A 13,603-nucleotide genomic window follows, 5' to 3' on the forward strand; every position below is an offset into this window, starting at 1 on the left:
AGTACTAAATATAGGTCTATGTGAGGTATATAGCTGAATTTTTAATCTTATATATAAAAATGAATCGCAAAATGTGTTGGTAAGCGCATAACTCGAGAACGGCTGAACCGATTTCGATAATTCTTTTTTTATTATATTCCTTGAAGTACGAGGATGGTTTTTATGTAGAGAAAACGTAAATATGTACCACGGGCGAAGCCGGGGCGGACCGCTAGTTTCTAATAATTTTTTGTACATTTTATTTCATGTACTAAGGATTACTTTTAATCTGTTGGCCTGTCTGTTTCTGTCAGTTGGATGTCATTTTGCCGTCAAAGTCAAGTCATATAATATGTGAGCTGTCAAGCTTCCAATTTTGAATAATCTATTTGAAAACTTTGTTTACCTACTCAATAATTAATAAATATTAATCTTCGGTTTTACATACACATATTCCTAGTATTAAATTGAAATATTTTACACAATAAGAGCAATAAGCGCAAGATTTAACAATACTCCGTAGCAAAACATACATAGTTTACAATTTTGTATAATAATACGTATCGGTGAATCATATACGAAAGGTTCCCCTGTGAGTTAGGTAGTGTGGAATACATCAAATTACTCATTTAAATTGCGTCTGTTTTACATAATGAACGTTCATGCTGTGAAAATGTGGAGAAACTTGAAAGTATTGTGGTCGAAAACAAACCGGTGGCACATAGGTTAGATCTTTAATTTAATTAGTAATAATTACGTAATTTCTCTTATAAGATGAATGAATAAAAAAATACAATTCTTCTTCATCTAAAATACATATAAAAATACATTCTTCTTCATCACTTCATCATTTCACAAAATTTGAAAACTAACAATGCGTGAATTTTTTTTTTAATAAAAAATAATGTTTAAAAATAAAATATTTATTTAGAAATTTATATTTATCTTAATTAAACAACTACAATACAATAAATCCAATGCCTACAACTTACAATTAAGTAATCATATGTTTCAGCTCTATTCATATTTGCTGTAGCGGAATTAAATCTGATACCAGGAGGGCAGGTGGGCTTCCAATGCAATGATCCCGCCCTTTCACATCCCTACACAGGAGACACAGTCAATTGGAAGTGGTTGATGGTCACTACAATATTTTTACCTTTGGCTGTGGTATGTATTTAAATATAGTAGAAATAATAAAATATAATATAGAATGTTTTCACTCATAAATAGTGAACAGACAAGTAAAGTTATAATTTTTTTATGAATTAATTACAATATATTTCTCAACTTTATTATGTGAAAATATTGGTATTTTTAGAATATTTTAAAGATGATGGTCTTATAGTATGGTAAACACTTTAAAAACATAATTAAAATCAGTTGTTAAGACAAATAACTTTAAAGTTTAAATATTGTTATTTCTATGCCTCATGCAAATTTACTTCAATAAATAACAAATATTCTATCTAACTTTCAGTTACTACTAGTTGAAAGAAAACAGTGTCCTGAAGACACAGCCAAACGCCAGGCTTTATTCTGGTACAGGGAATATTTATTTGGATTCCTGTTGAACCTCACAATAGTACAAACTTTGAAGCTAATAGTTGGATCTCCGAGACCTCACTTCTTTGATACTTGTGGACCTCAAGAAGCTACAACTTGTGTTGAGTAAGTTTTACTAATATCTGCTTCATTGGTTTAAAAACTACACTGCTCCTCTAGACATCAATTTTTTTTCAAAACTTTAGCAATAATTAAATTTTATAATCCAATCAGGGAATGAAATAAAAATCATTTAAATCTGTTCAAACATTCTTGCCTTATAAGTGGTATCATTTACATTTTACATATATTAACTGGCAGTTTAACCTAAGTTTTCAAAATTTTGATAATCAAATATAAGTAGAGATAAATCCTATGAATCTATTCATTTTTTTTTTTAATTTTTAAATTATTTGTTTTTAAATGGTAGAACAAACACCATTTTAATTTACATAATTATTTATGTAAGTATATCAATTATTTTATTCACATCCTGCGCGGTTCTAGTCATGCATATATACATAATTATTGTTTAATGATGATAAAGGTCTTGAAATTAATCCCTAGGAAACAAGAAGACAGTGATAAAATAGTTTAAAATAGAGATAGTGACAACAAACTTGCAAGTCATTCAGTGTATCTGTTTGTAATATCAATGACTCATCAACGTGTTAATCTCATTATAATTGAAAATTATGTTCATAAATAAATTGGGTTTTTCACACACAGTACATTGCACAGAATTATTAGACTATGTGCAAAATTTCAAAAGTATTCTGATTTGATTATACCAGATCTAATGTAATTAGAGTGACCTCCAAACAAACTAAAAATTAATGAATCCTATTCTTGAAAAGTTACGCCTTTTATGGATGCGTTTCGCGGTTCCGCCCGCGTGGTCGCTGGTGTGTCTGCTCCTGTTGGTCTTGATGATATATAGCCTATAGCCTTCCTCGATAAATGGGCTATCCAACACTGAAAGAATTTTTCAAGTAGGACCAGTAGTTCTTCAGATTAGCGCGTTCAAACAAACAAACTCCTCAGCTTTATAATATTAGTACCTATAGATAAAGCAAAGAATACATTTTATCATTTTTTATATAAAGTGAGGAGTCCAATTTCCACAACCACAAAGACCACAAGAAGAAAAATACCTGCAAATAATATCAGTATTCATTTATCAAGTCACAAATCTTAGCATAATAACATTGAAGAAAAAGTTATCATATTGTATATTAGAGCTATTACGCACTGTCGACCAGTTGCTGACTTGACTTACTCCTGGACGACTGACGACTAAGTGCGCAAGCCCCTATTTAAACTATAGTAAGTCACAGTCGCCAGCGACTGGTCGACAGTGCGTAATAGCTCTTAGTTGTCCCCCGTGGTTTTAGGCGGATTACTCCACTCCTATTGGTTTTAGCGTGAAGATATATAATAGCCTTCCAGATAAGTCGACTATCTAACAGTGAAATCATTTTTCAAATCAGACCAGTGGTTCCTGATTCAAACTCTTCATCTTCATAATAGAAAAAAAAGTCCCTCTAAATATTTATTTTATTTATTTATTTATTTATTTCTGATTCCTTACAGCTATTCTTACAATAATTACATAATAATTGAACAATACGCCAATAAAAAGGAATTCCATTAATAGAATTATTATAATAAACATGTGACAAAGAAAATTGTATGAAAAAAAAACCCAAGTTAACAGTCATCAGGTGATTTAAGTAGATATTTCTCAATAAACTGAGTAAAACAGGAAAATTTATTAAGAAATATTACTAGTCATTGAAATGCAGGTAGAATATATGAGTATATTTACTTTACCCTTATGAGCACTTATATCTGTTATTTTATGTTTATCATCTTAGATAATATTTCTATAGTCATTGCAGTTCTAACCGTGGAATACCATTTTCCACCAGAGATTTCCTATGCTATGTTGCTGTGCATGTATTATATATTTATGTATCAATTAAATTCATTGATGCATATAGATTAGTACTGGTGGAAACGGGTTCAAATAAAATAAGTTTTTATATAAAAGGATGCGTGCTATGTGCAAACTGCATAACTCCTACTATCGATACATCGCATAGCTGCGCATCTTCTACGCACAGTTACTTTGTGGCGGCGCATCTTCATAGCACATCTTATATATAGCTAACCATAAAAAAAAAACCATCAAGCTTGGCTTTACAATGAGAATTTGTAATATTTGTTTATGTAATGTTTGTAATATTTGTTTTTCTTTTCACTTCCCAGGTCAGATTACGTACCAAGCTACACATGCACCAAGGCGCATTGGTTGAAGCAGTCGAATAAAAGCTTCCCGTCTGGTCACACTTCACTTGCGATCCACGCGGGCGTGTTTATCGCGGTTAGTTTGAATTGTGACGTCATTTATTTAATGAATGATTTTTTTTTCTAATATTTTTTGTATGTAACATAAACTTTTATAGTATTGTAATTAAAATAAATGATAAGTTTTTAATAGAATAGGAAATGGGATACTTTAGGCGTTTCCACGATATGGCAAAAACAAGCGAGTTCGAATCCCGCCTATTGATTGCTATTTTTCTGTTTTATATTTTTTATTATTTTTTGCATGGCTTTTTTGTGGTGGTACAATGCATACTGCATATTATAAAATAAAACATATCTAGTGAATGTTTTGCCATGTTCTTATTATGCTTTGACGTAGAAGTTATTTTGCTATAATTCTGTGATAATACATAACTACTAACTATACATAAAGATTGATTTTTTGATGATTTTTTTTCCATTTTCCAGTATTACCTATACAAAAGGGGCCAATCCCTCCCCGGTCGCATGACACGCACGATACAGTGTGTAGTTATAGCAGCCGCTATAATATGCAGTGTGTCCCGAGTGTGGGACCGGCGGCACCACTGGTGGGACGTGCTCGCTGGTGCAGTACTAGCGGCACCAGTTCTGGTGTATACAGTAAGTAATGTTGGAATAGCTTTGCCCCACTTGAAAGTTAAGAATTTACATATTTGCAAAAACCTTCCTCTTCCAAATTCCATAGTTTTCCCCCTTGATAAATTATATGGAAAACTTTCCTCTATAACCACTCTTTAAAAAACAAAACAAAACACCACATCAAAATTCGTTGCCTATTTTACAGATCTGTACATACAGACAGACGGGTAGCGGCTTTGTTTGATACTATGTAGTGATGTATATAATTAAAATAATTAATATAGTTTAAAAAAAAAACGAAAAAATACTCTGCATTAAATAATTGTATTCTCACTGATCCTTCTAATTGTACAGTTTGAATTAAATCTGTTCGTTTAAAGTGGGCCAAAATCGAACCTAATTTTTTCACAGGATCTGATCGATGAGAATTTTTTACGATTCGTTTATGTTAGTGTTTTGAACAATGCTATCAACTTTGAGTTGTGTGCAAATTAATACACATTCACTCTTATTTTTTTGTCTTATATGACAGGACTATTGAATGGCCTGAGCCATGCTACAAATGAATATGAAATGAAACATTGTTACAATTAATTTAAAATGTTTATTATATTCACACTTTGGTATTGCCAATAATTGTACGCTTAACTATCTCATTAGATAAATCTAATAACCATGTTCCTGGTAACCACCTCTGTGTCCATGACCCTGGTTGCCATGTCCATACCCCTGGTTGCCTTGTCCAAAACCTTGATTTCCTTGTCCAAAACCTTGGTTTCCTGGTCCAAAGCCCTGGTTACCGGGGCCAGAACCTTGGTTACCGGGTCCAAAGCCCTGACCCTGGTTACCGGGTCTAAAACCTTGATTGCCTTGTCCATACCCTGGGTTACCGCCACCAAAACCCTGGTTACCGCCTCCAAAGCCTTGGTTACCGGGTCCAAAGCCTTGGTTGCCTTGTCCGTAACCCTGGCCTTGGTTGAATCCACCGAAACCGCTGTGTTCAGTTCCTGGGACCGAACGACCTTGGTTGTAGTCGCCGTATCCTTGAGGTTTTCCTAAAAGTATACATTTAGTTAGTGATTTAAAAAGTAGTCATTATTGCCATTTATTACCATGTTTCGGATACGAATTAAACACATGGAACTACAAAAACACTGCACTGTATCTACTACATGTAAACAGAGTTTTACTCAACATCCCTGGTGCTCAACATTATGAGTAAATCAAATCAATCAAATAAAATTTTGGAAGTACAAGACCGTCCATCCATGCTTATAAAAGCTGATGGTACTTTACATGACCAGCCCGATAGCTATAGAATTTCGTTCAGTTCATTCTCTCTTTCGTATTTTTATAGGACTATAAATTACATAATATATACGTGAAATATGAAATAAACTTACCGTTCACCATCGCAACCAATAGGAGAATAGCGCAAACGAACTGAAATAAAAGAAATATAAATTAATATCCACTCTTACGTGGAAATATCTTCATTTATTATCTTCACGAAGCGTCATACATAGAAACAAAATTATACCACCAGTTAAAAATAAGTTAGGTATATTTCTTCAATACTTTGGTACCACCAGAAGAAAACTACCCTTCTACTACTATAAGGCTTATTTTGGAACACTAGAAGCTAACACTCACAGACTGAGAGAAATGCAGACTTTGTTTCATAGGTAGGTAATTAAAATAGGTTTTTTTTTTATTTTACACTTGACAATAACATGGCGTTATTCCAGCTTTTGCACAAACAATTAAAATAATACATTTTTTCCACTAACTCTATGATATCAGAATATCATTTTTCGCCAAACTTACTTTCAAAGCCATTTTTGGAACACGACCACAATTGCACACAGTATTGTAGAAACTATCTACCGTATTATAATTGCTAGTATTTATAAATAATTTCCTGACCCCTGAGCTAATAATCGCGTGACTTATAAAATATCTTGAGTATGATTAAATTTGAGAGTTCTTAGAACATAGATAAGAGTGGGCTTGATGTCAACAAGTTTTCAAAACAATAACAACAAATTGGTTTCAATGAACTCATTGCAAATTGGTTTTATGACCAAAACTAGCTGTGCCGCGCGGGTTTACCAGCATTGCTCCGCTCCTAGCTCCTAGGTCTTAGCGTGATGATACATAGCCTTGCTCGATAAATGGGCTAACACTGAAAACTTCAAATCGGACCCATCCAAACTCCATCGGAAATCGGAATCAACCAAAGAAACAAACAAGAAATTATTCAGCTTTGTAATATTAGTAAAGATATTTTCTATCATCTATATTCAAATACAATAGACATCCAGGATTGCAGGTTTACATCATCTCTGGACTCTGACTGATTTGACAACCCTGCTTATCAAAGCAGGGTTGTCAAATCAGTCAGAGTCAGAGATTAGGGTGATCCCTATCCTAAATATAGGTATGCTGTACAACACCGGAATACAAAGCTTTTCTATTTGGTTGTAATTGTGTTTTTGATTGTGCTGATAATATATTATTTTGGGCTGGAGCTGGACTTGTGATGTAGTAATATGATAAAATAAAGTAGTTGGTAACATAAAATCGCGCCAAGTAAGCGTGACGATTACAGCTGTTGTCCAAGTATCAAGTCTTACATTCAGGAAACGGTTACGGTGAATAAACTGGTATATATGATAAAACTTACAGATTGTACATAATATATGTTTGCGAAAAAGTATTATTTGTGACTTCGACTAACTGTTTGCAGCTATCGAATCGATGAAGAATTGTTTACGTCTCGTTTATGATATCGTTTTGAACAATCAACTTTGAACCATGTGCAAATTACTGTTTCATCTTATTTTGGTCTGATTCAACTAGACTAGTGACCTCAGCCACGCTTCACAAAGGGAAATTAAATTAAACAAACATTTATTTAATACATTTATTATATTCACTCTTGCATATTGGCATCAATTACGCGCATCTTATACATTATCTAATAACCGTGTTCCTGGTAACCACCTCTGTGTCCATGACCCTGGTTGCCTTGTCCATACCCCTGGTTACCTTGTCCATGACCCTGGTTTCCTTGTCCAAAACCCTGGTTACCGTGTCCAGAACCCTGGTTGCCGGGTGTAAACCCTTGGTTGCCTTGTCCAAAGCCCTGGTTTCCAGGTCCAGAACCTTGATTGCCAGGTCCAAAGCCTTGGTTACCTTGTCCATAACCCTGGCCCTGGTTACCTTGTCCGTAACCTTGGCCCTGGTTATATCCCTGAGGTTTTCCTAAAATATAATAAGTGATTTAATATTATCTAAGTAGTAGAATTGTATTATGGGTATACCGCCTATTTGCCTTTCTTCAATAATGGAATTTTTCCGCAAAATATATGATCTGTTGGAAAAAGGTCATAGCCAGGCAATACAAAGATAAATTCTTGAGTTAATAAAAAATAATTACTTTTATTTATTCTATTCATTAACGCCTTCGATAATATTAATTTCGCTTTTATTTGATTTGTTTGGAGCAGTTATTAAGGTATGACTCTTATATGTCAAGGAAACCCGAAGGATTAGTTAGAATTTGATGTGCAATAATTGTTAATTATAAACTCCCTAAGGACTTATTTACAAAATATGTAAGTATGAAAATCACTCACCGTTCACCATCGCTACCAATAGGACAAGAACGCAAACGAGCTGAAATAAAAAAAGAAATGCAAATTAATTCTCACAAAATTTAAAACATTTCAAAGAACAATCACAAACATGAAGGGAGATACTCAACAAAATAATACCTAATAGTTTGAACAAGAACATTATCGCGGATAAAAAGGTTATTAAATTATTATTAAATAAATACTGAACAATTTAAACTAAAACTTCTTAAAAATTGCATACGTTTTCTTTTCGACCAACCTTACCAATAGATGTTATTGAAAGGAAGTTTATTTAAAAAATCAAATTAATAGTTATTTGAAATTTACATGGAAAGCCAAGCGTATATCAAAGCGTTGCTTTGAAGATTTAATTTAAAGATTTGATTTATTAAAAATTAAAGTTTATTTATACGGTTTATTTTTTTTTACACTTAATTCATACAATGAGAATAACATTATTCAAGTTTAAATAGGATGGGTTTGCATTTCATTATGTGTTTAAATAAATTAAATAATCAATTATGTCGGTTATCCACAAACACTACCAAGAACCATTAACAACGAATATAGATATAATTACTTACTTTCAAAGCCATTTTTCTAACACGACCACAAATGTACACTATATTTTAGCAACTGTCTACCTTTTATATAATTTCTAGTATTTATAAATAATTAACTGACCCCTGAGCTTTAAATCGCGGGACATGTTAAATATCTTAAATGAAAGAATTCCTATAATAAAGATAAGATGGGCTCGAAAGTTTGTCAATAAGTTTTCAAAACAACAACAAATTGGTTTCAATGAACTCATTGTAAGTATGTGGCAAATTGGTTTAATGACTACAATATTTTCCATTGTCAATTTACATACACATGCAGCATCCATATTATAAATGCGAAAGTTTGTGAGGATGTATGTTTGTTACTCTTTCACGCAAATACTACTGAACCGATTACATTGAAATTTAGAACACACATAGAGGGTAACTTGGATTAACACATAGGATAGGTTTTACCCCGTAAATCTCACGGGATCGGGAACTATGCGGGATTTTCTTAGAAAACGCGGGTGAAGCCGCGGGCGGAAAGCTAGTACTTATGTAATATGGCCAAAACCTATATGGGGATGGGAATCATGTAATTTAGTAGGTATAAATATGGGCTGATGATGATCTTTATAAAAATTTAAATAAGAAATAACTATTCTATTCATACCTTATTGATTATAATCTGAAGTATTTCGGATAAAGACAAAATATTTTCTGTTATATTGTACAAGTATTCAACTGATGAATAGATTTAAATGAATAATTTATATTAGAGGGAACCCTTTTAGACAACTGTTCCTTACGAAACACAATGAAGACATGGAAATTTTAAGGATATCTTGTTAGCATTAGTACATATTATTATATGTAATTAGATAATGCAGGCCACTGGTCATTGTACCCATTCATCACACTTATAATTAAACTAGTGTGAATGCGCGGCTTCGCGTGAACAATTCAATACCTAACAGTTCATAAACTATACATTTATCTATATGTTTGTATGTTTCCGACTCCTTTAGATGAAAACGGACAAATTTCGTTCCAACTTTGTACACTTAGGCTGCGTTTTCACCAGAGATGTGCGACGAGCGTAGCAAGGGATCCTGTCGATTTATTTTCCTCGCCTCTGTCAGCACAGCTCTATTGGTTCTTTACAAACACTTCCCTCGAAACGCATCCTCGCACATCTCTTGTGGAAAAGTACCCTTATATTCAGGATCAGTTGCAAAACAATAATTTCGTGAGTTAATCTTATTAAAGTGTGTTTTTTTTCTATATTTATTATTAAAATATTTTAAACTATGTGATGTGAGACATTAATTTAAATGTTTAACATAACGTGATAATATGAGACATTAATTAGTATGATTATTAATAATTAAAAAATATTTAATATTCACAGATAAGAACACTCTGCATGAACTTTGCCTGCAAACAGCCCAATGAACAGAAAGACGGAGAAACTACAGATACTCATAATGGAATAGTCAATAAGTCATAAGCAATGTAGCCCGGATATTGCTAGTCCTATCGTGATGTTATTTTAAGTGACGTGTAGCTTTTAAATCATACTATTTTCTTTTTGTATGTCTGTCTTATTTATTAATGGTCTTAATTTATCATTCTGTGATTTTAGTTGTGTATTTGTTAATTGCTAATTATTTTGGTGTGATTTGAATCATGATTGCTTTAAAATGGTAAAATGTTTAAAATGCAATAGATTGTAAAATGAATAAATGCTTGTATTTATCGGTTGTGTGGATTTTGTTCCAGTTTAACTACAATTTTTGGTTTGAGTTGTATGGTTTGAATTGTAGTTTCGGAATTAAAAAAACGTTCAAGGCATTATTCTATTCAATGTGTTTTCCATATCATATAAGATTTAGGTTTTATGATTATTTATTTCAAAATAGAATGCTCTTAATGAGAAATATCGATATTTTAAGGTCAATCGTGTATACTGTAATGTAAAGAAAGGACAATTTTGAATATTTTTATGAAGAAAATACAAAATTCGTTAGGAAAAGGAAAATGGTTTATTAATAAGAAGCAATTGTGAGATTAGATATTACTCATTTATTATGTTGAATAAAACTGATTATAAAATGAAAATAATATTCTGTTAATAAGAATTACTATTTTAACTTAAAAAATAAAGATAAAATCTAATCACATGCTTAACTTTTATTTTTATCTACAATACTTAATTGTGATTTTTTATTCGAATAAAATGTGAATTAAAAAAATTGTAATTGTGAATTTCTATTTGCGGTACATTCCAAGACAACAATACTCATAAAAGTTCGAACTAATATTATAAATACGAAAGTAACTCTGTCTGTCTCTTCTTCACGCCTCAACCACTGAACCGGTTTGGATGAAATTTGCTACAGAGTTACCTGAGAAAGGACATAGGATATGTTTAATCTTGGAAATCCCACGGGAACTATGCGGGTTTTTCTTTGACTCCGCGGGCGGAATAATAAAGGAACAAAAAATATTTTGATACAAAATATAAAATATTTTTCTGTTGAGTCACGTCTCTGTTATATCAACGTAATTATGTTTGTATTACAAGTACTGTCGTACCCGCTTATTCAATTCTGTGTTTACATTTAAACTGTGATAACTTTTTTGTAACTATACAAATGTATTAAGGAAAATGAGTGTAAACATTGATGAAATTATGCTCGATTACACACTATTAAAAAGAAAATAAAGATTAAGATATAAAAATATACAATTATGATAGCAAAATTCCGACATATTCATCAAAATAAAAGCTTGTTCAATTGCGTGTAGAATTTGGACTAAATATTGTTTAATATTTCATTGGCATTCATTTGAACATAATATTATGAACTAGATATAGAGTTATATTTGAATATTATATTGTATAAAACAAAATAAAAACATTTTAAATAAAACTTTATACTACGAGTCTAGTTATGCTATTGTCAGTAAAATGCAAACATTTTGTGCCAATTATGTTTCGAGTGTTCTGTAAGCTTATTGCATGTTTACTTGTAATCAAAATTCGTTCATATTTTTGTCAAATTATCATCTTCTGTAACAAAAATGTAGAAACATTTTTATCTATATAATGTAGCTTTTATATTGGATTTTTAATATCGTATAAATATTATTTTTAACAGCCAAAGAAATTGAATCACACTAAGTTTGAAAATCATTATTACTAAGCCATGTGAGGAATTCATTACATTTAAAATAAAGTAACTAGCATTTGCACTCCATATTGCTCGTCAATACTCTTATTTATACCACAAATTGCAATTACTATTAGAATTACATTATACTGTAAATGTATTTTTGTACACATTGAAATAAAACACATTTTTTAATGGTCCAACTTTTTTATTTCACCTTTACCAAATAAATGATCTTAAATTATATGAAAATATACAATAAATGCAATGGTTGTTTCTAAGTTAAATTACTATCGAACAATGAATACATGTAAAAAATAGCAGAAGAAGATAACTAATGCCATCTCATTTTATTGAAAATAAAATAAAGAGCTCTCTCACTCTTACATTTTTAACGAATCCCTAATAATTGTTGTCATTTAAGTCTAAATTCGACTATAAAATTTTAAGTAGATCGAATTTATTAATAGCATTGTAAATTATTGTGAAATGGCAACCCAACATATCAAGTCTATCTCAATATTTTTGACGTGACAACGTCTTATAATTCGATAAAGCCGGCTGCACGCACGAAAAAACATGACTCATGCGGCGTTACCTCGCTCTGAGGCGTTCCATGTAAGGCTTGAAGTGCGAGCGAGAGCGCGGAACGAGCGACAAAGAAGCACAATCGGACGTTGTCACGTTCAACTATCGTCAGTAAACCGACTTTACAGACAACCAATTTTTTTTTGCTTAGGAAATTGCTATTTAGTATCTAACATGTACACATGAAATAAATTTTCTTAATCACTTTTATTTTTGAAATAAAACTAGTGTGTAGTCTTTAAATTAAATGCAAAATAGGTAGTTCATGATAGTTTATAGTCGACCAATTAATTTATGAAGTAAAGATGAATACAGAATATACAAAACAAGGTATTAATTTAAATAAAAATAAACAACACAAATGAAAATTACGTTTAGTATTATGAAAAATCTCTTGTTAAATGCTCTATAAGACATTTTTATATTTTGAAATAACACATATTTTTGAGAGGTTGTGCCAGATTGTAAGTGTCTCCAATTAAATAAATATTTCTCAATACTGAATAGCACTGAGATTTAATTAAGTGCTATGTTTTAAAATGTATCTTAATGCTAAAACTGGAAATATACGCATTTATCGAATTCCGTGATTAAAAAATCTGAAATCTTATATATAAAATTCTCGTGTCACAATGTTAGTCTGCATACTCCTCCGAAACGGGTGGTCCGATTCTCATGAAATTTTCTGTGCATATCGGGTAAGTCTGAGAATCGGCCAACATCTATTTTTCATATGTACCACGGGTGAAGCCGGGGCGGACCGCTAGTATCTGTATATATTACAATTTTGTTACTTATTTCAACTGTTATAAAGTTCACAATAAAATAAAACGAGGTATTTTAAATGGTTTTGGTTGATTACAATTTTACGTTTTTGATAGTGTATGCTTTATAACCACTGCTTCAAATCTAATTTGTCACCCTTTTTCTATTGAAATCAATTCTTATTCAAAAAACAGCGTGTGTCGAGCACACGTGTCAGATGTGAAACTACTTTGACAAGATTCAAAGATTACAAAACCGTCGCCTTACTCCATGACGTGACGGTATTGCCATTGCCACTCACAACGCGCATAAAGAAGTTTCACTTAATTTTTTTTTGTACCAAAAAACTTTTTACAAATATTTAACTAATTTATAAAAAAATTGCAAAAATAATAAATAAAAATATTTGAAA

General features: G+C 31.6%; 2 protein-coding genes and 1 long non-coding RNA gene across 4 annotated transcripts; 1 reads left to right on the forward strand and 2 right to left on the reverse strand.

The window, feature by feature from the left end:
* The first annotated feature begins 369 nt into the window (after nt 1–369).
* LOC149901578 (phospholipid phosphatase homolog 1.2 homolog) lies at nt 370–10,271 on the forward strand. Its single transcript, XM_090111076.1, has 6 exons — nt 370–704; nt 995–1,149; nt 1,460–1,650; nt 3,796–3,910; nt 4,324–4,497; nt 10,074–10,271. The coding sequence occupies exons 1-6, from the start codon at nt 632–634 to the stop codon at nt 10,170–10,172; spliced, it is 807 nt and encodes a 268-aa protein (XP_089967202.1). The 5' UTR covers nt 370–631; the 3' UTR covers nt 10,173–10,271.
* On the reverse strand, nt 5,085–8,765 carry LOC149901579 (uncharacterized). 2 transcript variants are annotated; one of them, XM_090110840.1, is made up of 3 exons: nt 8,702–8,765; nt 5,880–5,919; nt 5,085–5,531 (listed from the first exon to the last, which is right to left on the reverse strand). In XM_090110840.1, the coding sequence occupies exons 1-3, from the start codon at nt 8,711–8,713 to the stop codon at nt 5,143–5,145; spliced, it is 441 nt and encodes a 146-aa protein (XP_089966966.1). In that variant the 5' UTR covers nt 8,714–8,765; the 3' UTR covers nt 5,085–5,142. The 2 variants fall into 2 exon arrangements, with proteins under 2 accessions (XP_089966966.1, XP_089966965.1); XM_090110839.1 differs by lacking the exon at nt 8,702–8,765 and adding an exon at nt 6,304–6,379.
* Nucleotides 7,389–9,412, reverse strand: LOC149901580 (uncharacterized). Its single transcript, XR_016457598.1, has 3 exons — nt 9,336–9,412; nt 8,118–8,157; nt 7,389–7,743 (listed from the first exon to the last, which is right to left on the reverse strand). It is a non-coding gene; the product is annotated as an uncharacterized LOC149901580 (long non-coding RNA).
* Nucleotides 10,272–13,603: the final 3,332 nt, after the last annotated feature.

Source organism: Colias eurytheme, chromosome 16 (assembly GCF_061535395.1).
Source record: "Colias eurytheme isolate Ceu_HAF_F1 chromosome 16, ilColEury1 Martin Lab GWU primary, whole genome shotgun sequence".
Classification (NCBI taxonomy): Eukaryota; Metazoa; Arthropoda; class Insecta; order Lepidoptera; family Pieridae; genus Colias; species Colias eurytheme.